The sequence below is a fragment of the Dama dama genome, chromosome 19 (genome assembly GCF_033118175.1).
Source record: "Dama dama isolate Ldn47 chromosome 19, ASM3311817v1, whole genome shotgun sequence".
NCBI lineage: Eukaryota > Metazoa > Chordata > Mammalia > Artiodactyla > Cervidae > Dama > Dama dama.
Genome location: NC_083699.1, coordinates 11,466,515 through 11,493,386, shown reverse-complemented (window position 1 = coordinate 11,493,386; position 26,872 = coordinate 11,466,515). Strand labels below are relative to the sequence as shown.

The window sequence follows — 26,872 nt, the reverse complement described above, 5'->3', positions numbered from 1 at the left end:
TGTTATGAAACTTCACAAAGATAAAGACCAGTTCCTCAAATATTGATGTGAAATTTTTAATAAAACATTAATAAATCAAACCCAGTAGCACATTAAAAAATTAATTTCCCAAGATCCAATGGGATATATTCCAGGAATGTGAAGATAACTGACATTAAGACATTTGTTTCTATAATCTGTCATAATAACAGATCTAAGGGCAAAAATAATTTGATATATCTATCAATTCTAAAAAGGCACTTAATGATATTCACCATCCATTCTGATTAAAAGATAAATTTAATAAAATAGGAATATATTGGTAATTTCTTAACATTATAAAATGTATCTATCTTGCTGCTGCTGCTGCTAAGTCGCTTCAGGCGTGTCCGACTCTGTGCGACCCTTTAGATGGCAGCCCACCAGGCTCCCCCGTCCCTGGGATTCTCCATGCAAGAACACTGGAGTGGGTTGCATTTCCCTCTCCAATGCATGAAAGTGAAAAGTGAAAGTGAAGTCACTCAGTCATGTCTGACTCAGCTCAGTCATGTCTGACTCTTAGCGACCCCATGGACCGCAACCTACCAGGCTCCTCCATCCATGGGATTTTCCAGGCAAGAGTATTGGAGTGGGTTGCCATTGCCTTCTCCGGTACCTATCTTACCCCCCGCAAAAAAAATATCCAATATAATGCTTACTAGAGAAATTCTAGGAGTATTTTCATTGAAGTCAGGAACTATACAAGACATTCTAGTATAATGTAATTATTTTACATTTTTCTAGAGATTATAGACAAAGCAATTAATAAGAAGATAAAATTAGCGACAAAGTTTAAAAAGGAGGAAGTAAGATTACGATCTTCTGCAAATAACACAATAACATACCTGGAAATCCAAGAGAATCACCTAAAACACTCTTAACAATTAAAAGAATTCAGTGTATTGGTAGGGTATCAAATTAGTGTTCAGAAATTGGTAGATTTTATATTATAATAATCAGTGGAAATACTGATCAAGAGGAACCAATTTAGAGTGCCAACAAACAGATAAAGTATCTACATATATAAACAGTCTGCGTTAAGAAATGTGCATGCCCTAGATTAGGAAATCTTTAAAATCTTATTGAGGAACACAAAAATGTACTTGAAAAGTAGAGAGGCATGCTTTGTTCTTTTTTCTTTAACTTTTTATTTTGTATTGGGGTACAGTCAGTTAACAATGTTGTGATAGTTTCAGGTGAGGGGCATGCTATGTTGTTACATAGGAAACCCAGTATCATAAATATGTGTTATCCCTTAGTCAAAATATTTTAATAAAAACACCATCAGAAATGTCCCTTCAGAGCTATGCAAACTGATTCTATATCTCCTGTGTAGTGGTAGTAGCGGCAGCAACAGCAGCAGAAGTAATGGTAATGATATAACAACCAGGGGAAAAAATAAAACAGGAGTGTAATGAAAAGACACAAATCTACTTCCACTTATAGGAATTTATCCTATACAATTGCTCCTGTAAGTGTGAAGTAACTTGCATATGAGTTAGTCAATGCAACATTTTTCGTAATTCCAAAGACTGGAAACTGCCTAAATGGTCATCAATAGGAAACAAATTAAATACACTATGGTACAACCTTGGGCTTCCCTGATGGCTCAGTGATAGGGAATCTGCCTGCCAATGCAGGAGACATAGATGTGGGTTCAATCCCTGGGATGGGAAGATCCCTTAGAGAAGGAAATGGCAACCTACTCCAGTATTCTTGCCTAGGAAATTCCATGGACAGAAGAGCCTGGCAGGCTATAGTCCATGGGGTTGCAAAGAGTCGGACATGACTTAGCAACTGAACAATAAAAACAAGTGGTACAACCTTACATTGGAATACTATCCTACCATAAAACTGAATGGGGAAACTATATGTTAGTTTGAAAAGATTTCCAAGATTCAGTATGAGGCGAAAGAGCAAGAGGCAGATGTGTATGTCCATTATGCTACCATTTGTGTGTAAAATAAGGAGTGGGGGAGTGTATGTGTGTATGAATGTATGTGTATCATATATTTCTATACATATGTACCTACATTTACTCAAATATATATATAAAATCTTTGGAAGGATATACCAGAAAGTAATAACTCAGCACTTTGTTGAAGAATAATGAGCAGGGGAAATGGGAGACTTTTCTCTTATTTCTTATTTTTTTAAATTAATTTTTTTTTTATTTTGGGCAGAAAAGATTTAATACATGGAATAATTGTTTGCAAAATAGTTTAAATTAAATTTTAAATTAAGATCCATAAATTTTTTTCAAACAATTAAATTTTGAAAATTAGTGCCAACAAAATCTTCTTTCCTATTCAATTAAAACCAATGAGAATATTATGCTTAGTGAAACAAGTCACACAGAGAAATGCAAATACTATGTGTGTTTAGTTGCCCAGTTGTGTCCAACTCTTTTGTGACCCCATGGACTGTAGCCCGCCAGGCTTCTCTGTCCATGGGGATTCTCCAGGCAAAAATACTGGAGTGGGTTGTCATGCCCTTCTCCAGGGGATCTTAGGGATTCAACCCGTGTCTCTTATATATCCTGCATTGGCAGATGGATTCTTTACCCAGGTCTCCCACATTGCAGGCAGATTCCTTACCATCTGAGCCACCAGGGAAGCCCTACAAATACTATATAATATCACTTATATGTGGAATATAAAAAAATAATGCAAATGAACATATATATAAGACAGAGGGCTTCCCTGATGGCTCAGCAATAAAGAATTCACCTGCAATGAAGGAGACGCAGGAGACACACGTTTGATCCCTAGGTCGAGAAGATCCCCTGGAGGAGAAAATGGCAACCCACTCCAGTATTCTTACCTGAAAAATCCCATGGACAGAGGAGCCTGGAGGGTACAGTCCAAAGGGTTACAAAGAGTCAGACATAACTGAACAACTGAACACACACACAAGACAGAAACAGACTCACATACATAGAAAATAAACTTGTGGTTTCCAAAGTGGAGAGGGAAGAGGGGAGGGACAAATCACAGTTATGGGATTAATAGATATAAATTACTATATATAAACTAGATAAGCAACAAGAATTTAGAATACAGCATTATATTATATGCTAATATAATATACCTATTATCTTATAATAACCTATAATGTAATCTGCAAAAAATACTGGACCACTATAGTGTACACCTGAAACTAACACAATAATAGATCAACTAAACTTCAATTTTTTAGGAATTAGATAAATAGATTAGTGAACCTTTACTGAGTGTCAACTATGTACCAGATACTATTATATGTTCTGAAAGCAACATGGTACACCATTTCCTCCTCTTCTTGGAGTTAGAGAAAATGTTATGGATCAATCATATTAACCATCTTAGCATTTACAGTTGGAATATAGTCTTCCTTCTGTCTATGGTATTGGTTCTGTTTCATCTGACTTTATGTATATATTACCTTTATTATATAAAATAACCAATATGATGTTGCTTCATGTTTCAAGATGATGCCATTAAAATAACTGCTTTTTACAAGAATAGTTATGGCCAAAGATAGTGATTTTAGCCCAGAGGCATTCTCTGTTATTTTTCTTTCTTTTTTTTTTTTAAATTTAGAATATTACATTTTATTTTTCAATTATATGATATATTGTAACAAGTAAATTCATCCCCATCTTTCACTTTATTATATATCATCTAAAACCTTTTTCACTCTCTCTTCATTTTGTGGCTGCTGAATATGTTTTATACCTTTGTTAGCCTCTTTATATGCCAATGATTTATTATTGTTTACTCGAGTCTGACTCTTTGTGACAAATGGACTGCAACATGCCAGGCTTCTCTGTGCTTCACCATCTGCTGGAGCTTGCTCAAACTCATGTCCACAGACTCAGTAATACCATTCAACCATCCCATCCTCTTTCACCCCCTTCTCCTCTGCCCTCAATATTTCCCAGCATCTGAGTCTTTTCCAGTGAGTTGCCCCTTCACATCAGGTGGCCAAAGTATTGGAGCTTCAGCTTTAGCATCAGTCCTTCCAATGAATATTCAGGGTTGATTTATTTTTCACCCCTAAGGATGGTTTTGGTTTTCCTGTTGTGGTAGAGGTTTTTTGAAAAGTCAGCATCATTACTTTGCCCTCTAATATTCCACTTTTTCCTATGATTTGACTCTGTAAGTAACTATTTTGCTGTATAGGTTCTGGCACAAGTAATACTAATAATTTTGCTGCATTAAAATAAAAGAACACAGGGTGAAACAGATCACCAGCCCAGGCTGGAAGAATGAGACAAGTGCTCGGGCCTGGTGCACTGGGAAGACCCAGAGGAATCGGGTGGAGAGGGAGGTGGGAGAGGGGATCGGGATGGGGAATACATGTAAATCCATGGCTGATTCATGTCAATGTATGACAAAAACCACTACAATATTGTAAAGTAATTAGCCTCCAACTAATAAAATAAAAATAAAAAAATTTTTTTAATTAAAAAAAAAAAAATAACACAGTCACCAACAAAGGAGAAAGGTAAAAGAAAATATAGTAAACAGTCCACCAAACTAAGTGGTGTTCTTTTTAGGAATGTGGTGATGGATGAACATCTGGAAATTTCATTCTATACAATAACATAAAACTTCACATCCATAAGCCATCTAAGGAAAAAAATGCTTGGTTACCTCTTCAGATGCTGAGAGGACATTTTAAAAAGTTTAGACAAATATTTAAACTTTCAAAGAAAAAGAAAGTGGTGCATCCTCTACGATTTAAAACATTTACAGTGTTCTGTTGCTTTTGGCCATAAACTTTATATTAAAAATCAGGAACTAAAACCAGAAACTAAACCAGCATTCTTGCTTTTGTTGTTTATATGTGTAATAGGAAATTCTGACACAATAAGCCATGAGATATATAAAAGGTACAGATACAATACAGAAATCTTTAGAAAATGCAAAAGAATGATCTGAAAAACTATTATAATTAAGACGAGCTGAACAGCTAACTCCCTACAAAGTAAATAGACTTCCACGGGGAGCCGCGCCCCGTCCCGGCTGCCCTCAGGCTGCACGCGGGACAGACGCCAGACGCAGAGCCACCGCGTCTCCTTCCTCAGGTTTGCCCAGAAGGACACCCCAAGGCAAGGCTTGCAGCTGGCCAAGTCCCCGGCGCTGGACTCCAGCGTCCAGCACCCATGGATCCAGAATCCGAGTACATCTACTTCTGCCCCAGTCTCTTCGAGGAGAACTGCTTGCACTGATGGGAATCAGTGGATATTACAGGCTGACGGAGGGAATTCGCGCAGTATTTTTCTTTCTCTAGGTTGTGCCAAACAAGCAGGACCAAGGGGCTCAGTTACCCATCCGGCCCCGCTGAAGTCGGCTGGCTCTGGTGAGGCCGGAAGTGCGGCTCTGAGGGCCAAGGGCCCGCAGCTCCGTCTTCCCCACCTCTATCTCCTGGCGTTACCCGCCTGAGAGGCCCCAGCACCTCCGCTTTGCCTGTCTCCCCCCGGGTAGCGCGGAGCCTGGCCTCAGCAGCGCCTCCTCAGACCTCCTGGAGCCGCTGGGTGCCAGGAAGATGAAGCGCGGGCTGCAGCCGAGCAGGGGCCAGAGCGGCCGCCGTTCCCTCTGGAACTCACCCTCTTGGCCTATACGCCGCCATCTGCCAGAGCCTACATCCAGTTCAATCTAACAGCTGCGCGGCGCCCTGCTCTGGAAGCAGCGAGCTGAGGCGGCGCTTGACCTCCCGGACAAGGCCCAGCGCCAGCTGCAGGCCTGCGAGCGGCGGGAGCCGCGGAGCTGCGGCAGGAGCGGCGCTGGAGAAGCGGACACAGGCAGACGCCTGCTGGACCCTGGAGGAGAGTGTGCGGGGCTTCGCCGTGCACCGAGCATGGCCTGAGGGAGGGGCCGCCCGTCAGGGCTCCAGCCTCTTCCAACCTCAGAATCCGCCCGGAGAGGACTTGACCTGAGCTGTGTCCGCCACAGCTTCCAGAAGCCACAAGGAAGTGGATTCTAGAAGGAAACCCTGCCCTCTGGCTCAGCCCCCAACTCACACCAGGCCTGTCACTTCTGGGAAACAGACAAGGATGATGGTTACTGATCTGAAGCCGCGATGCTTGGCAGGTAGCGAGGGTTCCACGATGACCTTTCCGGGCCCTGGTGGTCTGGGATGAGGCGGCGGGGAGCAGAGGGGCAGGCCTGTGGACATCGGTGCTGGCCTGAACCTGTGTCTTCATTTTCCTTCAATTCAGCTGGAATGTGGAAGGTCTCCCCGTATCTGTGGTCTTCAGATAAGTGTGCAAGACAACTTTCTGCACACGTGATCTCCCCTTGCCTGGACTCAGCCACCGTGGCCCCAAGATCAGAGCTTCCTTCTTTCTAGTCCTGGAAATAGCCACGCGGTGTTGTAATATTTGCTTCTGAGGGCCCTTGGAGGGTAACTTCATTTATTCAGATTATGCCTGGGAGAGTCGATATTCATTACAGGGGGTGAAGGCAGAGCAGGGTCTTCCGGTGGTTCTGGAGCCTGCAGGCCAAGGCGCATCTTGCACGGTTTCCTAGCTTGCTGGTGACTACGCGTGAACTCACTGTCCTCAGGGTGTCCACCTGTACGTGACAGCCGGGCTCTCCTGCAAGACCTGAGGGTGGCAGGTGCTGCACTGACATGGGCCACTGCCAGAGGCTGGAAATGAGCTCTGAGGCCCAGAAGAGAGACCATTTCCCCCCAAAATGGCTTCCTGGCAGCTGGAGCAGCAGGATTCTTACTCTGAGAAGGGAGGCAGAATGGTGCCTTCTGCCTTAGGGTGGACTCACAGCGCCTTCTGTCAGGACAGAGGAGGACGTGGTGGCCTGCCTCAGTTTCCCAGCTCAGGCAGGAGCCTGCAGTGTAGCCCAGCAGCAGGGCAGCCGTGGAAGAGCCAGGACAGCTGGTGGAGAGAGGCCAGAGCCTGACCTGTATTCCTCCCACCAGGCCTTGCCCTTCCCGTACCCACTGGAGCCGTCCAAGGTGGGGTGGGGAGCTGCTGGCAGGAATAGAGAAGCAGGCCAGACTGATGGATCCTGAGCCGTCCAGTGCCATGGCCAGGCCTCGGCCCCCCAAGGACCCGGGCCGGAGCCCCTCGGTGGGGGCTGTACAACAAGGTTTGTGTGTAGGTAACACTGCTGTGGCTTTAATGGAGGCAAGCCTGTGAACAACAAATACTTAGTGAGGGGCAAAAGCAACAAAAAACAAGTACAAAAATGAGGTAGGCTGACATAATGGGCAATAATTCATTAGAAGTTCTAATGAGGAAAACACAGAGATTTTGTTTACAGCAACAATGGAGACATAAAATACACTACGAAGCACCTTTTTAAAAATGTGTGGAACTTAAATGTAACAAAATTAGTATTGTAGAATTGAAAAGTTGAACAAACAGAAAAGACAGCCCTGAAATAGAACCTGATATGGACATAAGACAGTTACTAGGAAATGAATTACTCAGTAAATAATGATGGAAGAATTAGATTAGCTACTTTGTAGAAAATGTACGGCTTACTTTTCCATTAATGCCAGATAGACTCAAGAACTAAGTGAATGGTTAAAAGATTAATTTCTCAAATACTAAACATTAAGTGTTTTGTTAACTTTTCTTTAAATGTAGAAAAAATACAGGTAAGTTTTTATTAGATCTTTGAATACAGAAAATGTGATATTTAAAAAGCTATTAAAGGAATCACAAAGAAAGAAAGGAGTGAGTGTAGATGGATATTTATATAAACTTGGACTTCTCTTGTCAAATATGAGAAGTTGATGAGCATAGTTTCCCCAGGAAAGGGAACTGAGATGGAGACAGAATTTTCACTGAAAATCTTTTCTTTGTATCTTTTTTATTTTTGTATCATGTTCATGTATTATCTTTTAAAAACATAATTTAACCAACTTAAATTTCCAGTTAAAAAAGAAAAAAAAAAGTCCCAAAGGTTGACAGATTTGGCTATCTAAGACCTTAGCATGTCAATAAATAGCAGCAAAATAACCTAAAAATAATGTAACATGGAAACATATTCACAACCAGTATGTCAAAAGCTGACTTAATAGCCTTGATAGAAAAAATATTATTTCACCAAAGAAGAGCCAAAAAAAAAAAAATGAAGTCATCTAAGGAAAAATAGACATGGGATATAGTGGGAAATTTCCAAAGGAGGAAATACAAATGGCAAATCAACATGCTGAAAATATTCGACCTTACTTCTGATCAAGAAATTCCATGGAAAACAGCAATGAGATACTGTTTTTCAGGTATAAAATTACCAAAAATTAAAAATACTCTCTTCTTGCAAAGGTACAATGGGCAAGCTTGCTTTCACCCAGCTGATGGAAGTATAAATTAGTAAGACCTTTCTGGAAAATAGTTTGGCACTGTGTATCGCAAGCCTTAAAATGTTCCTGAGTTTTGTCTTGGAAATTTCCACTTCTGAAGAATCTAGGCTATACCTAATCTACATTATGGAGATGGTTTCATGCCTAAGATGTTTACTGCAACATTAGTTATAATAGAAAAAAGATCAAGCTGGAACTTACAGCTGGACAGAAGAGCCCATCAGCTTCTGGCTTTAATGGTACATGGCAGTGTAAGAGTTAATCTGCCACACAGAGGTCACAGTCAGGCCAATTTTCCAAATTAAAGTGATGGGCCTAGTTTTCACATTTCAGTGTTTTACAAGATCATATTATTGCTCAATAAAGATGATTAGGTATTTGAGGAAGAATTAAAACAAGGGAACAGAGGGAAATTTGGTTGGGGAACACTTAAAAGGATTTGGTGAGTATTTTAATTGAAAAGGGAGAGCTGAAAAGATTTCTGTTGTGTACAGAAAGAGAAAGCTCGTGGGGAGAAATTGTAGGGTAATGAAACATTTCACAAAAGTTGCTGAAATATCAGAGGCAAAAGTAAACCCTCACCTCTAATGAACTCTAAAATAGCATGAAATTTGAGCCTGCTTGCAAGTGAATAATTAAGCTCCCTGTCTGTGTATCTGTGATAGTACAAACCTGCTCCATTTTAGCACGTTTGCAAATCTACCTTGTCCACAAGGTTCTCATCTCCAACGAAGAAGGTCTTTTATTGGGTTTTACAACCTTATCCCTTAGCCACAGTGTGGCAAACCCATTTGCTGTATGATCGAGCTCATATTTTGTAGGTTCTTTGAAGGGCAATTTTCCAGAGTATTATTTCACATGAAGCTGTTCTTTCAAACAGGATTACCAAACCAATAACAATGACCAAGCGGTGGTTGAAATCTGTATCACGCGAATTACAACAGCCATCAGGGAGACAGAGTCGATTGAAAAGCATGCAAAGGCCCTTGTGGGGCTCTGGGACTCCTGCTTGGAACACAACCTGAGGCCCTCCGGAAAAGATGAAGACACTCCCCATGCAAAAATCGCATCTGATATCATGAGTTGCATTTTACAGGTATGTCTGTGTTCAGCATCATGCTATTTGATCCTGGCTTGGCAGCTTAGTTGAACACGTGGTGTCTCTGAACCAAGAGCCAGTGTTTCTGTAGTGTTCAGATACTGTAAAAAGACACCATAACCCAACAATAGCTAAGCCGAGCAGTCTGGTAGTTAATAAACTAAGATGGTTCTACTGAACCCCCATTCAGCAAGACACACTGTGGGGAATTCAAAGTAAGCCAGCTCTAGTCTATTTGGAGAGACAAGACATGTACATATAAAAAGCTAACAATAAAGCACTGTGTGTCCAGATCTGAATGAGGAATATTGGAAAATTAAGAAAAGGACAGTTCTTTTCCATCCAAGGAGACCCAAAGAGGGGGTAGACTCTGAATTGAGGGGTAATGAGCTTGGAATATGTGGAGAGAAGTGGCTAAGTCATTGTAAAGTGCATTTCTATATATATTGTGAGTCATATATATATGATATCTGCCTCTTCTGACTGTATTCAAATTCTTCCCACTGGCGTAAACATGGCTTTGGAATTTTGGCTCAATCACAAACTAATTATGTAAAATTGAATTGTTTACCAAGTCACATAATTTCTAAGCCACAGTTTCCTCCTTATAAAATGCAGATGACAAATTTTACCAACCAGAAATATTGATAGGTGTTTCTTTTTTTTTTTTCTGGTCACATTTCAGTTTGCTTTCCATGATTAATATTTTAAAGTGGGCTTCTCTGGTAACTCAGCTGGTAAAGTGTCCACCTGCAATGCAGAAGACCCTGGTTCAATTCCTGGGTCGGGAAGATCCGCTGGAGAAGGGAGAAGCTATCCACTCTAGTATTCTTGGGCTTCCCTAGTGGCTCAGATGGTAAAGAATCTGCCTGCACTGCTGGAGTCCTGCATTTGACCCCTGGGTTGGGAAGATCCCTGGAGGAGGGCATGGCAACCACTCCAGTATTCTTGCCTGGAGAATCCTCATGGACAGAGGAGCCTGGAGAGCTACAGTCCATGAGGTCGCAAAGAGTTGGACACAACTGAGCAATTGAACACAATGTTTTAAGGTAGAGATTAGCCCTTCTTTTTACACAGAATTAACTAGCATGCTAGAGCAGTGGTTCCACTGATTCTGTTTTACTAAAAGACTATATTAATAATAAACAATTAGTAAGCGCTGACTGGGCAGCGGCCGAGAGGAGCTATACCACATCAGGTATGACCTAAATCAAATCCCTTATGACTATACAGTGGAAGTGAGAAATTGATTTAAGGGACTAGATCTGATAGACAGAGTGCTTGATGAACTATGGAGGGAGGTTTGTGACATTGAACAGGAGACAGGAATCAAGACCATCCCCAAGAAAAAAAAAATGCAAAAAAGAAAAATGGCTGTCTGAGGAGACCTGACAAATAGCTGTGAAAAGAAGGGAAGCGAAAAGCAAAGGAGAAAAAGAAAGATATTCCCATTTGAATGCAGAGTTCCAAAGAATAGCGAGGAGAGATAAGAAAGCCTTCCTCAGTGATCAGTGCAAAGAAATAGAGGAAAACAATTGAATGGGAAAGACTAGAGATCTCTTCAAGAATATTAGAGATACCAAGGGAACATTTCATTCAAAGATGGGCTCAATAAAGGACAGAAATGGTAGGGACCTAACAGAAGCAGGGACCTATTTAGAAGGTCCCCCTTATAGGGACCTATTAAGAAGAGGTGGCAAGAATACACAGAAGAACTATACAAAAACGATCTTCATGACCCAGATAATCATGATGGTGTGATCACTCACATAGAGCCAGACATCCTGGAATGCAAAGTCAAGTGGGCCTTAGGAAGCATCACTACGAACAAAGCTAGTGAAGGTGATGGAATTCCAGTTGAGCTATTTCAAATCCTAAAAGATGATGCTGCGAAAGTGCTGCACTCAATATGCCAGCAAATTTTAAAAACTCAGCAGTGGCCACAGGACTGGAAAAGGTGAGTTTTCATTCCAATCCCAAAGAAAGGCAATGCCAAAGAATGCTCAAATTACCACACAATTACACTCATCTTACACGCTAGCAAAGTAATGCTCAAAATTCTCTAAGCCAGGCTTCAACAATACGTGAACCGTAAACTTCCAGATGTTCAAGCTGTATTCAGAAAAGGCAGAGGAACCAGAGACCAAATTGCCGACATCCACTGGATCATTGAAAAAACAAGAGAGTTCCATGAAAGCATCTATTTCTGCTTTATTGACTATGCCAAAGCCTTTGACTGTGTGGATCACAATAAACTGTGGAAAATTCTGAAAGAGATGGGAATATCAGACCACCTGACCTGCCTCTCGAGAAACCTGTATGCAGGTCAGGAAGCAACAGTTAGAACTGGACATGGAACAACAGACTGGTTCCAAATAGGCAAAGGAGTACATCAAGGCTGTATATTGTCACCCTGCTTATTTAACTTATATGCAGAGTACATCATGAGAAACGCTGGGCTGGACGAAGCACAAGCTGGAATCAAGATTGCCAGGAGAAATATCAATAATGTCAGATATGCAGATGACACCACCTTTATGGCAGAAAGTGAAGAAGAACTAAAGAGCCTCTTGATGAAAGTGAAAAAGGAGAGTGAAAAAGTTGGCTTAAAGCTCAACATTCAGAAAACTAAGGTCATGGCATCCAGTCCCATCACTTCATGGCAAAGAGATGGGGAAACAGTGGAAATAGTAGCTGACTTTATTTTCCCGGGCTCCAAAATCACTGCAGATGGTGATTGCAGCCATGAAATTAAAAGACACTTACTCCTTGGAAGGAAAGTTATGACCAACTTAGACAACATATTACAAATCAGAGACATTACTTTGTCAACAAAGGTCCGTCTAGTCAAGGCTATGGTTTTTCCAGTGGTCATGTATGGATGTGAGAATTGGACTATAAAGAAAGCTGAGCGCCAAAGAATTGATGCTTTTGAACTGTGGTGTTAGAGAAGACTCTTGAGAGTCCCTTGGACTGTAAGGAGATCCAACCAGTCCATCCTAAAGGAGATCAGTCCTGGGTGTTCATTGGAAGGACTGATGCTGAAGCTGAAACTCCAGTACTTTGGCCACCTGATGCAAAGAGCTGACTCATTTGAAAAGACCCTGATGTTGGGAAAGATTGTGGCAGGAGGAGAAGGGGATGACAGAGGATGAGATGGCTGGATAGCATCACCAACTCAATGAACAAGGGTTTGGGTAGACTCCGGGAGTTGGTGATGGACAGGGAGGCCTGGCGTGCTGCAGTTCATGGGGTCGCAAAGAGTCAGATATGACTGAGCGACTGAACTGAACTGTACTGAAGCACTGACTATTTACTAGGTTCAACAAAGACATGGTCTTGGCATGTAATAGTTTATTTAAAATTTGTTCATTTTTGGTTGAAAGATAATTGCTTTACACTGTTGGTTTCATTTCTGCCATACATCAACATGAATTAGAGGTACATATGTCCCCTCCCTCTTGAACCTCCCTCCCACTTCCCACCCTTTCACACCCCTTGAGGTTGTTACAGAGCCTGGTTTGAGTTCCCTGAGTCATATGGCAAATTTGGTTATCATTTTACATATGGTAGTGTCTATGCTTCCATGCTACTTTCTCCATTCATCTCACCCTCTCCTTCCTCCCAGCAACCCCTCCTGTGTCCATAAGTCTGTTCTTTATGTCTGCGTCTCCATTGCTGCCTTGCAAATAGGTTCATCAGTACCATCTTAGATTCCATGTATGTGCATTAATATATGATATTTGTTTTTCTCTTTCTGACTTAGTTCCCTCTGTATAATAGGCTCTTGGTTCATCGACCTCATTAGAACTGATTCAAATGCGTTCCTTTTTATGGCAGAGTAGTATTCCATAGTGTATATGTACCACAGCTTCTTTATCCATACATCCATCAATGGACCTCTAGTTTGCGTCCATGTTCTCGCTATTGTAAATAGTTCTGCAGTGAATGTTGGGGTGCATGTGTCTTTTAAAGTTTTGGTTTCCTCAGGGTATATACCTAGAAGTGGTATTGCTGGGTCGTATGGTAGTTTTTGGCTTCCCTAGTGGCTCAGATGGTAAAGAATCTGCCTGCAATGCAGATCTGGGTTTGATCCCTGGGTCAAGAAGATCCCCTGAAAAAGAGAATGACTTCCCACTCCAGTATTCTTGCCTAGAGACTTCCATGGGCCTGGTGAGAGAAGCCTGGTGAGCTATAGTCCAAAGGGTCATGAAGAGTTGGACATGACTGAGTGATTAATACACACATGGTAGTTTTATTCCTAGTTTTTTAAGGGATCTCCATTCTGTCTTCATAGTGGTTTTATCAATTTACATTCCCACCTGCAGTACAAGAGGGCTCCCTTTTCTCCACATTGTTTTCTCTCATTCTGAGGGCTTTTTTTTTTTTTCACTTTATTTATAGTTTCCTTTGCTGTGAAAAAGCTTTTAAATTTAATTAGGTCCCACTTGTTTATTTTTGTTTTTATTTCCATTATTCTAGGAGGTGGATCTAGAGGAGCTTGCTATGATTTATGTCATAGAGGGTTCTGTCTGTATTTTCTTCTAAGAGTTTTTATAGTTTCTGGTCTTGTATTTACGTCTTTAATCCATTTCGAGTTTATCTTTGTGTATGGTGTTAGGAAGTGTTCTGATTTCATTCTTTTACATGTAGTTGGATATGTGTAAAAGTTCACATATCCAGTTCTCCCAGCACTACTTTTTGAAGAGATTATCTTTGCCCCACTGTATATTCTTGTCTCCTTTGTCAAAGATAAGGTGCCCATAGGTGCATGGTTTAACTCTGGGCTTTCTATCTTGTTCCATTGATCTATGTTTCTGTTTTTGTTGGCATGTAATGGTTTTAAAACCCATGTAGTCTTCCCTGATTTGGTGTGGCATTGTGGATAGTAAGGAGACTTTCACCTTCCACTTTCACTGAAGCTTATGTTGCTGGAGGAGTCAGACTAGAAGCCTAACAACCATCTCAGTGCACCTTCCCAGTGAGGACTGTTGGGCTAATCATTTACCACATCTTGGTATCCTATTATCTGTGGTCCTCCTGGCCACAGAGAGAAGGTTTGCTCCTTATAGAAACGTTACTTTTACTTATTTATCATTGGGATATAGTTGCTTTACAATGCTGTGTCAGTTTCGGCTCTACAGCAAAGTGAATCAGCCATAAATCCCCTCTTCTTTGGATTTCCTTCCCAGTTAGGTCACCATAGAGCACTGAGTAGAGTTCCCTGAGCGGTACAGCAGGTGCTCATTCGTTTCTTGTTTTATACATAGTAATACATATATGCTAATCCCAGTCTCAAAATTCACCCCGTCCACCACTCCCCCCAACTTGGTGTCCATACATTTGTTCTCTATGTCTGTGTCTCTATTTCTCTTTTGCAAATAAGATAGTTTATACCATTTTTCTAGATTTCACATACATGCATTAATATACAATATGTATTTTTCTGACTTCACTCTGAATGACTGTCTCTTGGTCCAGCCATGTCTTCAAATGATATAATGTTGTTCCTTTTTATGGCTGAGTAAAAGTCCATTGTATATATGTACCACATCTTCTTTATTCATTCTCTAGTAACGGGCATTTAGGTTGCTTCTATGTCTTGGCTATTATACATAGTGGTGAAATGAACACTGAGGTGCATATATCCTTTTGAATCATGATTTTCCTTGCCCAGTGGTGGGATTGCTGGGTCATATAGTGGTTCTAGTTTTAGTTTCTTAAGGTACCTCCATAGTGACTGTATCGGTTTACATTCCCACCAACAGTGCAAGAGGGTTCCTTTTTCTCCACACCCTCTCCAGCATTTATTGTTTGTAGATTTTTTGATGATAGCCATTTGGACCTGTGTGAGGTGATCCCTCATTGTAGTTCTGATTTGCATTTCTCTAATAAGTAGTGATGTTGAACATCTTTTCATGTGTTTGTTGGCCATCTGTATGTTTTCTTTGGAGAAATATCTATTTTGGTCTTCTATCCATTTTTAAATTGGGATTTTTTTTTTTTTTTTAGCTAAATGAGCTTTTCATATATTTTGGAGATTAATTCCTTGTCAGTTGCTTCATTTGCAAATATTTTCTCCCATTCTGAGAGTTGTTTTTTGGCCTTGTTCCTGATTTCTTTTGCTATGCAAAAACTTTTAAGTTTAATTAGGTGCCATTTGTTTCCTTTTATTTTTATTTTCATTACTGTAGGAGGTAGGTCAGAAGAGATCTTGCTGTGACGTATGTTAAAGAATGTTCTGCCTATCTTTTCATTCTAAGAGTTTATAGTGTCTGGCCTTACATTTAGGTCTTTAATCCATTTTGAGTTTATTTTTGTGTATTGTATTATGGAGTATTCTAATTTCATTCTTTTACATATAGCTGAACAGTTTTCCCCTCACCACTTATTGAAGAGACTGTCTTTTTTCCACTGTATGTTCTAGCCTCCTTTGTCGTAGATTAGGTGACCATAGGAGTATGTCTTTATCTCTGGACTTTCTATCCTATTCCATTGGTCTATATTTCTGTTTTTGTGCTAGTACCATACTGTCCTAATCAGTGCAGCTTTGTAGTACTGTCTGAAGTAAAGAGCCTCGTTCCTCTAGCTCCATTTGTCTTTCTCAAGATTGCTTTGGCTATTCATGGTCTTCTGTGTTTCCATACAAATTATGAAATTTTTTGTTCTAATTCTGTGAAAAATGCCATTGGGAATTTGACAGGGATTATATTGAGCCTATAGATTGCTTTAGGTATTACAGACACTTTCACAATATTGATTGTTCCAGTCTAAGAACATGGTTTCTCTCTCCATCTGTTTGTGTTGTCTTTGATTTCTTTTATCTGTATCTTACAGTTTTCTAGTACTGGTCTTTTGTCTCCTTAGATGAGTTTATTCCTAGGTATTTTATTCTTTTTGTTGTGATGATAAAAGAGGTTGTTTCCTTAATTTCTTTCTTATCTTTTATTGTAAGTATATAGGAATGCAAGAGATTTTTGTGTATTAATTTTGTATCCTACAATTTTACTAAATTCATTGATTAAATCTTGTAGTTTTCTGATGGTGTCTTTAGGGTTTTCTATGCATAATATCATGTAATCTGCAAACAGTGACAGTTCTATTTCTTCTTTTCTGATTTGGATTCTTTTATTTCTTTTTCTTCTCTGATTGCCCTAGCTAGAACTTTCAAAACTATGTTGAATAATAGTGGCGGGAGTGGACAGCCTTGAAGTGTCCCTGATCTTAAAGGAAATGCTTTCAGTTTTTCACTGTTAAGAATGTTAGCTGTGGGTTTGTCATATAAGGCCTTTATTATGTTAGTTTTTTTTCTTAATCACAAATAGGTGTTGAATTTTGTCAAAAGTTTTCTTTGCACCTATTGAGATGATCACATCGTTTTTATTCTTCAATTTATTCATGTGTTCTACCCTATTGATTGATTCACATATATTAAAGAATTCATACATGCCTGGGATAAATTCCACTTGATCATAGTGTATGATTCTTTAATAAGTTGTTGGACTTGGATTGCTAGTATTTTGTTGAGGATTTTTACATCTATGTTCATCATTTATATCGGCCTGTTATTTTCTTTTCTTTGTGAAATCTCTTGTCAGAGAGGCAAAGACATCAGGGTGATGGTGACCGCATGGAATGTGTTTGGAAGTATTCCTCCTTTTGCAGTTTTTAAAGAGTTTGAGAAGGATAGGTGTTAGCTCTTCTCTAAATGTTTGCTAGAATTTGCCTGTAAAACCACCTGGTCCTGGACTTTTATTTGTTGGAAGATTTTGAATCATAGTTTCAATATCATTACATATTTTCTGTTTCTTCCTGGTTCAGTCCTTAAAGACTGTACTTTTCTAAGAATTTGTCCATTTCTTCCAGGTTGTCCATTTTATTGGCATATAGTTCCTTGTAGTAGTCTCTTATGATCCTTTGTATTTCTGCAGTGTCAGTTGTGACTTCTTTTTCATTTCTAATTTTGACTTGAGTCCTCTCCTTTTTTTTTTTTTTTTTTGATGAGTGTGGCCAAAGGTATATCAATTTTGTTTATCTTCTCAAAGAACCAGCATTTAATTTCATTGATCTTTGCTATTGTTTTCTTCATTTTTATTTCGTTTATTTCTGCTCTGCTCTTTATGATTTCTTTCCTTCTACTAACTTTGGGTTTTGTATGTTCTTCTTTTTCTAGTTGGTTTAGGTGTAAGGTTGGTTTATGTGAGATTTTCTTTGTTTCTTGATGTGGGATTGTATTGCTATAAGCTTCCCTCTTAGAACTTCTTTTGCTGCATCCCATAGTTTTGGGGTCATCTTATGTTTGTTGTCTTTCTTTCTAGGAATTTTTTTTATTTCATCTTTGATTTCTTCAGTGATCTATCGGTTATTAAGTAACATATCATTTAGCCTACATGTGTTTGTGTTTTTTACAGTTTTTTTTTTCCCCTGTAATTGATTTCTGACCTCAGAGCAGTCAAAAAAGATGTTTGACATGATTTCAGTTTTCTTAAACTTACCGAGGCTGATTTGTGACCCATCGTAGGATCTATCCTGAAGAGTGTTCTATCCTTGAAGAGTTTCGAGGAAAGTATATTCTGCTGCTTTCAAATGGAATGTCCTATAAATATCAACTAACTCTGTCTGGTCTAATGTGTCATTTAAGGCTTGTGTTTCCTCATTAATTTTCGGTTTGAATGATCTATCCATTGGTGTAAGTGGAGTGTTAAAATCCCCTACTACTATTTTGTTGCTGTCAATTTCCACTTTTATGGCTGTTAGCGTTTGCCTTATGTATTAAGAGGATCCTTTGTTGAGTGCATAAGTATATACATTTGCTATGTCTTCTTCTTAGATTAATCCCTTGATCATTATGTAGTGTCCTTCCATGTCTCTCGTAATAGTCTTTATTTTAAAGTCTATTTTGTCTGATATGAGTATTGCTACTACAGCTTTCTTTTGATTTCCATTTGCCTGGAATATCCTCTTCTACCCACCTCACTTTCAGTCTGCGTGTGTCTCTGGATCTGAAGTGGGTCTTTTGTAGATAGTGTATATGCTGTACTGTGCTTACTTGCTCAGTCCTGTCCAAATCTTTGTGACCCCATGGACTGTACCTGCCAGGCTCCTCTGTCCATGGAATTCTCCAGGCAAGGATACTGGAGCGGTTGCCATGCCCTCTTCCAGGGTATCTTCCCAACCCAGGGGTTGAACCCAGGTCTCCTGCATTGCAAGCAGATTCTTTATATTTGAGCCACCAGGGAAGCCCAAGAATACTGGAGTGGGTAGCCTATCCCTTCTCTAGGGGATCTTCCCAACTCAGGAATTGAACTACAGACTTCGACATTGCAGGCAGATTCTTTACCAGCTGAGCTGCCAGGGAAGCCCCAGACAGCATGTATGCAGGTCTTAATTTTTGTATCTATTCAGTTTGTGTCTTTTGGCTAGAGCATTTAATCCATTTACATTAAGGTGATTATCGATATGCATATTCTTGTTACCATTTTCTTAATTGTTTTGGGTTTTTCTTGTAGGTCTTTCTCTTTTGTTTCCTGCCTAGAGAAGTTTCTTTAGCATTTGTTGTAAAGCTGGTTTGGTAATGCTGAATTCTCTTCACTTTTGCTTGTCTGTAAAGCTTTTGATTTCTGTATTCAATCTGAATGAGACCTTTGCTGGGTAGAGTAATCTTTGTTAGGTTTTTCCCTTCCATCACTTTAAATATATCCTGCTACTCCCTTGTGGCCTGCAAAATTTCTGAAGAAAAATCAGTTGATAACCTTATGGGGATTCCTTTGTGTGTTATTTGTTGCTTTTCCCTTGCTGATTTTTAATATTTTTCTTTGTATTTAATTTTTTTGTTTGTTTAACTAATACATGTTTCTGTGTGCTGGGTTTATCATGTATGGGACTCTCTGTACTTCCTGGATGTGAGTAGCAATTTCCTTTCCCATGGTAGGGAAGTTTTCAACTATAATCCTTCAAATATCTTCCCAGACTCTTTCTGTTTCTCTTCTATTTCTGGGACCCTATAATTCAAATATTGTCCCAGAGGTCTCAGAGACTGTCCTCATTTCTTTTCATTGTTTTTTCTTTATTCTGCTCTGAGCATATTACATTTTGTTTGCTCAGTCCGGGAGCTAGTCAACTGAAAAAATAAGGCTCTACACACACTATCCTCAGTTCAGCTCAGTTCAGTTCAGTCGCTCAGTCGTGTCCAACTGTTTGCGACACCATGAATCGCAGCACGCCAGGCCTCCCTGTCCATCACCAACTCCTGGAGTTTACTCAAACTCATGTCCATCGAGTCGGTGATGCCATCCAGCCATCTCATCCTCTGTCGTCCCCTTCTCCTCCTGCCCCCAATACCTCCCAGCATCAGGGTCTTTTTCCAGTTAGTCTCAGGTGGCTCTAATGATAAAGAACCCACCTGCCAATGCAGGAGACAGATGTGAGTTCAATTGCTGAGTTGGGAAGATCCCCTGGGGAAGGGCCTGGCAACCCACTTCAGTATTCTTGCCTGGAGAATCCCAGGGACAGAGGAGCCTGGCGGGCTACAGTCCGTAGGGTCACACAGAGTCAGACACGACTGAAGTGACTCAGCATGCATGCATACACACTGTCACGCTGTTTTCCTTTGTCCCCAGGGTTAGAGATGGAAAGGGAAGAAATGGGTATTTCAGCAAAATTAGTGGAAGATAAATGCTGTTGTATGCAACAACAAAGACCTAATACACTCATTCTTCATTGATTATTCTTTTATTTTATCTTGACTATTTATTACTTTTTTATTTTATTTTTTATATATTTTTTAAAAGTTGCACTCAATTTATACTACTACAAAATATTGGCTATATTCTGCATGTTGTACAGTACATCACTGAGCCTATCTTACACCCAATAGTTTTTATGTCCCACTCCCCTATATTGCTCCTCCACCCCTCTACTGGTGACTGCTAGTAACCTTTAGTTTGTTGGTTATTCTTGACTATGTTATTGACACATCAGAAAGCTAAATTATTCACTCCAAATTGCCTTTCACAGATTTTCAGACGGAAACTCACAGATCAGCTGCATTCTCCAGCTTCCCCTGTGATTTCAAAACCAATGGTCTAGACTCCAGCAGCACTATCCAATAGAAATAAAATGTAAGCTGCAAACATGAGCCATATAAAGAATTTAAAATTTTCTAGTGGCCACATCAAAAAGAAGTGAAAAGAAACAAATGAAATGAATTCTATACTATGTTTTCCTTCATTCAGTATATCCAAAATGTATTTAAACATGTAATCAGTGTGAAAATCAATGAACCATTTTACTTGTTTTTTGTATACTAAGTCTCATAAATCCACTGTGTGTGTTAGCACATCTTACCTTGCACTAGTCACTTTCCAGGGGCTCAGGGTCTTCACATGACTGTGTCTTAACACAGTTCTAGAGACTCTGGAAGGCTTTCTGGATGGAGATCAAATTTGCAAGAGTTATGAGCAACTACTGGTAATTTTACCAGGGAGGAGAAGTTCAGTGGGAAAACATTCCAGGCAGAAAAATCAGATTGTCCACTAGTCCACGTTTGTGAAGTGAGACCGAGATTGGAGAACTGAGCAGCCTGGCATTCCAAAATAACCCACATCCTAACATAAAGAGATGTTTCATTCTGGGAAGGCATTATGTCTCCTACTTAAAAGGGGGATAGTGGGGAGCAAATAAAAACATGAAACTCTTCAGTGCTCCCATTTCATTTAGTTTATGTTTTCCAATTTCTCCATCTCTCTTTTTTTTTCTCTTTCATGTTCTCTAGCAAGCCTTTATCAAACATAGTAGAAAAGCTCTCATATACATATATGTAAATAGTATGTATAATATATATATTTTAGAAACTTTACAAATTTTTGCCTAACTAGAAAAAACTACATTTTGATTCTCCTTGTTTGACTTAGTGTGAACTGAATGCCAGATTTCTAATTTCAAAAAATAGATATGCAACAGGCAACGAAGGTTTACAGCATAGCATAAGGTTTACTGTGTAGTGGTATAGCCAATATCTTGTAATAACCTATAATAGAAAATAATTTCAAAAATAGTGTACGTATAACTAATCACAAAGAATTCTACTTTTTGAAACTAAAAAAGTCACAACAAAACAAATTAATAATTAGGTTTAATTTACTTGCTGCCTTTACAAGAACAGTGTATGGGAATCATCAGTTAATTCAGTAGAGACTCCAGAATGGGCTAAGGACTATAAAAAGAAGAAAAAACCCAAACATGAAACTCACTGCTGATCAATGAGTCAGTGTCAGAGAGTTTGTAAGATTGTTGAGAGCAGGGCCCTGAGGACAAGCACTGCTATTTTGGAAAGGGATGGAGAAAAGGGCTAAAAGTTAGCTAGACTGGTCCAGAGAGACAAGTGAGTCATAGAGTGGATGATTCCAGCCTGTAGGGCCAGTGCGGGCACAGGGTGTCCATTGTCTGTGCTCTGAGCAGCAGAAGGTGTGATAATGGGAGGTGGAAAGCTCTGAAGGCAAACTTGCTTTTTTCAGAGCAGAGTGCAGCAATTTGTCGAGGCTACCCCTGGGTATGTGATCCCAGAAAGTCAGGTCCCCCCTACCTCCCGCCAGGAACCAAAGGCAAGGCTGTGGTCTTAGCCTTGGCATTTGGCTTTCATCAGACTTCAAGGGGAACTTTTTGTTGTGCAATAAAAATTGAAAAGAAGATTTGTCCTACTTGTAAAATAGGTTCTTGTGGGAAACATGGGCAAATCCAAATGACTCATAGTCTCTTGTGTGTGTGTGTGTGTGTGTGTTAGTAAAATAAAACAGGATATCAACTTTAAAGCCAACCACTTAGCATTTTTAGCTATACAAGCACAGATTCTCTCCACCCACCTTACCTCCCAAGATAAGCAATCCCAATATCATACTGTCTAAATCAAGCAAGGGCCCACCAGTTCTTCTCCCTATGTTCTTTGCCATTTTTCCCCTGGGCATTTCACTGTCATTTCAAGCTAAATATGTTCCCTCACACACACAAACTTTCTGCCTTTTTATCCCCCTAAATTTTCTTTTTCAACCTACGTTCAAACCTATATCAATTGGCCATTTCTATTCTACTTTTAGTAGAATTATTTTAAATTGTTTCTTTTCTTGGTCCCTAACTGTATGAACTTACCTCATTTACCTTAAAATAATTTTTAAACTCCTAGAATTCAAATTCTATACCTTCCTTAATACAGAATCCATACACATGTGAAGCATGTTTTCTGAGTTCTCGTTTCCTTACTCTCTTGGCAACCCACTCCATGGCCTTAGACATCTGTAAGGTGATCTCTCAGATCATCTCCCAGTCTGAAATTCTGACTTCCTTAGGAGATGCCAAGAAGTAGAAGAACAAAAGAGTTTGAAACTTGGAGGCCTTAGGGTCAGGTGTTCTTTATGTCATATCAATGAGTGATTGACAAGTTATTTTATCTCTTTAAGCCTCTGTTCTGCCATCTATAAAATGGGCTTAGCAATACTTGCTGCTCACAAAGAACAACTTTTATTATAAAAGCAACCTCCATTTTTAGTCCTGCTTCTATTGGGAAGTACCTATTTCACACCACAGCTTCCTCTGACTAGGGTTCTATATGGAGTTGGCCAATGCTTATTTGTCTCCGGAAAAATCATAAAAGAGAATATACTCCCCACACACACCCAACAAAGCACATTATATTCTAGGATAAATGCATATCTGAAGATGATTGAAAAAAATAAAAATGCATTTAAGGAGGCTGTAACTACTGACTTAGCTGATGGATTAGAATGGAATTCTAGAGAACTGAAAACTGACCTTTTCCAGTCCTGTGGCCACTGCTGAGTGTTCCAAATTTGCTGACATATTGAGTGCAGCACTTTCACAGCATCATCTTTCAGGATTTGAAATAGCTCAACTGGAATTCCATCACCTCCTCTAGCATTGTTTGCAGTGATGTTTCCTAAGGTCCACATGACTTCACATTCCAGGATGTCTGACTCTAGGTGAATAATCACACCATCATGGTTATCTGGGTCATAAAGATCTTTTTTGTATAGTTCTTCTATGTATTCTTGCCACCTCTTCTTAATATCTTCTGCTTCTATTAGGCCCATACCATTTCTCTCCTTTACTGTGCCCATCTTTACATGAAATGTTCCCTTGGTATCTCTAATTTTCTTGAAGAGATCTCTAGTCTTTCCCATTCTATTGTTTTCCTAAATTTCTTTGCATTGATCACTGAGGAAGGCTTTCTTATCTCTCCTTGCTATTCTTTGGAACTCTGCATTCAGATGGGTATTTCTCCTTTGCCTTTAGATTCTGTTCTTTTCTCTTGTAAGAAATACAAACATTTCTTACAAATATTTGAAAGGCCTCTTCAGACAGCCATTTTGCATTTTTACATTTCTTTTCCTTGGGGATGGTCTTGATCACTGCCTCCTGTACAGTGTCATGAACCTCCATCCATAGTTCTTCAGGCACTCTATCAGATCTAATCCCTTGAATCTATTTGTCACTTCCACTGTATAATCTAAGGGAATTGGTTTAGGTTATACCTGAATGATCTAGTGGTTTTCCCTACCTTCTTCAATTTAGGTCTGAATTTGGCAATAAGTAATTCATGATCTGAGCCACAGTCAGCTCCAGGTATTGTTTTTGCTGCCTGTATAGTGCTTCTCCATCTTTGACTGCAAAGAATATAATCACTCTGATTTTGGTATTAACCATCTAGCCATGTCCATGTGTAGAGTTATCTCTTGTGTTGTTGGAAGAGGCTGTTTGCTATGACCAGTGAGTTCTCTTGGCAAAACTCTGTTAGCCTTTGCCCTGCTTCATTTTGTACTCCAAAGCCAAATTTGCCTGTTACTCCAGGTAGCTCTTAACTTCCTACTTTTGCATTCCAGTCCCCTATGATGAAAAGGACATCTTTTTGGGGTGTTAGTTCTAGAAGGTCTTATAGGTCTTCATAGAACTGGAAAAGGTCAGTTTTCATTCCAATCCCAAAAAAGGGCAATGCCAAAGAATGTTCAAACTACTACACAATTGTACTCATATCACATGCTAGCAAGATAATGCTCAAAATTCTGCAAGCCAGGCTTCAACAGTATGTGAACCATAAAATTCCAGATGTTCAAGCTGGTTTTAGAAAAGGCAGAGGAACCAGAGATGCCAACATCCGTTGGATCATCAAAAAAACAAGAGAGTTCCAGAAAAACATCTACTTTTGCTTTATTGATTATGCCAAAGCCTTTGACTGTGTATATCACAATAAACTGTGGAAAATTCTTCAAGAGATGGGAATACCAGGCCACCTGACCTGCCTCCTGAGAAATCTGTATGCAGGTCAAGAAGCAACAGTTAGAACTGGACGTGAAAAAACAGACTGGTTCCAAATCAGGAAAGAAGTGCATCAAGGCTGTATATTATCACCCTGCTTATTTAAATTATTTGAAGAGTACATCATGTGAAATGTGAGGCTGGATGAAGCAAAAGCTGCAATCAAGATTCCTGGGAGAAATATCAATACAGATACACAGATGACACCACCTTTATTGCAGAAAGTGAAGGGGAATAAAGACCCTCTTGATGAAAGTGAAAGAAGAGAGTGAAAAAGCTGGCTTAAAACTCAACATTAAAAAAACTAAGATCATGGCACTTGCTCCCATCACTCCATGGCAAATTGATGGAGAGACAATGGAAACAGAGACTTTACTTTCTTGGGCTCCAAAATCACTGCAGATGGTGATTGCAGCCATGAAATTAAAAGACTCTTGCTCCTTGGAAGAAAAGCTATGACCAATCTAGATAGCATATTAAAACACAGAGACATTACTTTGCCAACAAAGGTCCATCTTGTCAAAGCTATGGTTTTTCCAATAGTCATGTATGGATGTGAGAGTTGGACTATAAAGAAAGCTGGACACTGAAGAATTGATGCTTTTGAACTGTGGTGTTGGAGAAGACTCTTGAGCGTCCCTTGGACTGCAAGGAGAACCAACCTGTCAATCCTAAAAGTAATCAGTCCTGAATAATTATTGGAAGGACTGATGCTAAAGCTGAAATCCAATTCTTTGGCCACCTGGTGCAAAGAAATGACTCACTGGAAAATAACCTGGGAAAGATTGAAGGCAGGAGGAGAAGGGGACAACAGAGGATGAGATGGTTGGATGGCATCACCGACTCAATAGACATGAGTCTGAGCAAGCTCTGGGAGTTGGTGATGGACAGGGAAGCCTGGTGTGCTGCAGTCTGTGGGGTCGCAAAGTGTTGGACACGACTGAGCGACTGAACTGGACTGAATTAGAGAACTGACAGGCCAACCATCATAATATTGAGAGCCAATGCCTAGTTTTATTCTCACTACTAGTTACAGTAGTTACAGCCTCTTCGCCAACCAACCTAAGTGCTTAGCAGAGCTGATGCCAGATAAGCTCTGCCTTTTACCTCTTCCTCTGCCTTTGCTCATACTGCTGATGGTCATTTGATGAGGGAAGGAGCCAAAGTGTGAGGAGGGAGGAAATAGTCACTAAATTCACTGTTAGAAAATTATCAAGTACCTATTTTTCCCTCTTTAGAGAAGGACCTCCACTGTCCATTCACCTTGATTCCATTATTCAATTTTCATATTTCCTCCTTCCCAGTTAATGCTGCATGAAGATTCAAAATCTATCCCTGGCTGACATTCCATGCAAAATGCCTTGGGTAGTTTTGAGAGCATTTCCTTTTCAGCTCTTAGAGGCAGGCCTGCTTATGTTCATCTAGAAATATATTCATAGGCAGTCCCAGCTCTACCATTTACTGGCAGGGTGATCTTGGGCATTTCATCTTTTGGGGCCCTAATTTCCCCAGGTATAAAATGCAGATGATATGAGTAGCTGCCTCGTGAGTTTGTTCTGAGGATTAGATGGATAGACATAAGAAATTTAAAACACAGGAAGTGTTCCATGAGTATTAGCTTTGGTTGGTATTGTCATCATTATCATCATCTGCATGCTAATGTTGATGCTAAAATAGCATTGACTCTGTCATTTAATTATTTATTTTAGCCATTGTTTATTGCCTGTCTCCCCCTGCCCAAAATAGAAGCTTAGTTGGATTCACTGATGTGGGGCCAGCACCTGGAACTTGGAATGGCACATAGTAGGTGCTCAAAATATTTATTGAATGAATTAGTGAACAGACAGATGAACACATGAGTCGCTCAGGAGACTTGGCTGCCCTCTTACTTTTGCACCAGCTGTGCTTCTCCCCAGAGTGGGCCCCAGTACCAGTTCCTCATTTAATGCCACACAGACAGCAGCATGAAACGGGAGGAGACCAGGACCCCTGGCCTCAGGTTCCTGAGACCCACTTCCTTATTGCTTGTCAGAAAATACATTAGGAAAACTTAGGTGGATGCAATTTAGGTTTTATACATAGTCGTGCTGCTCAGAACCAAGCATATTATATGTA

General features: G+C 39.9%; 1 protein-coding gene across 2 annotated transcripts in view; it reads left to right on the top strand.

The window, feature by feature from the left end:
• Window positions 1-26,872, top strand: part of VEPH1 (ventricular zone expressed PH domain containing 1) — a 248,514-nt gene that overhangs the window by 22,164 nt on the left and 199,478 nt on the right. For both annotated transcript variants that reach the window (XM_061167858.1, XM_061167857.1), the window contains exon 2: window positions 9,215-9,430. In XM_061167858.1, coding sequence (XP_061023841.1) covers window positions 9,215-9,430 — 216 coding nt within the window. The remainder of the gene's footprint in view (window positions 1-9,214; window positions 9,431-26,872) is intronic.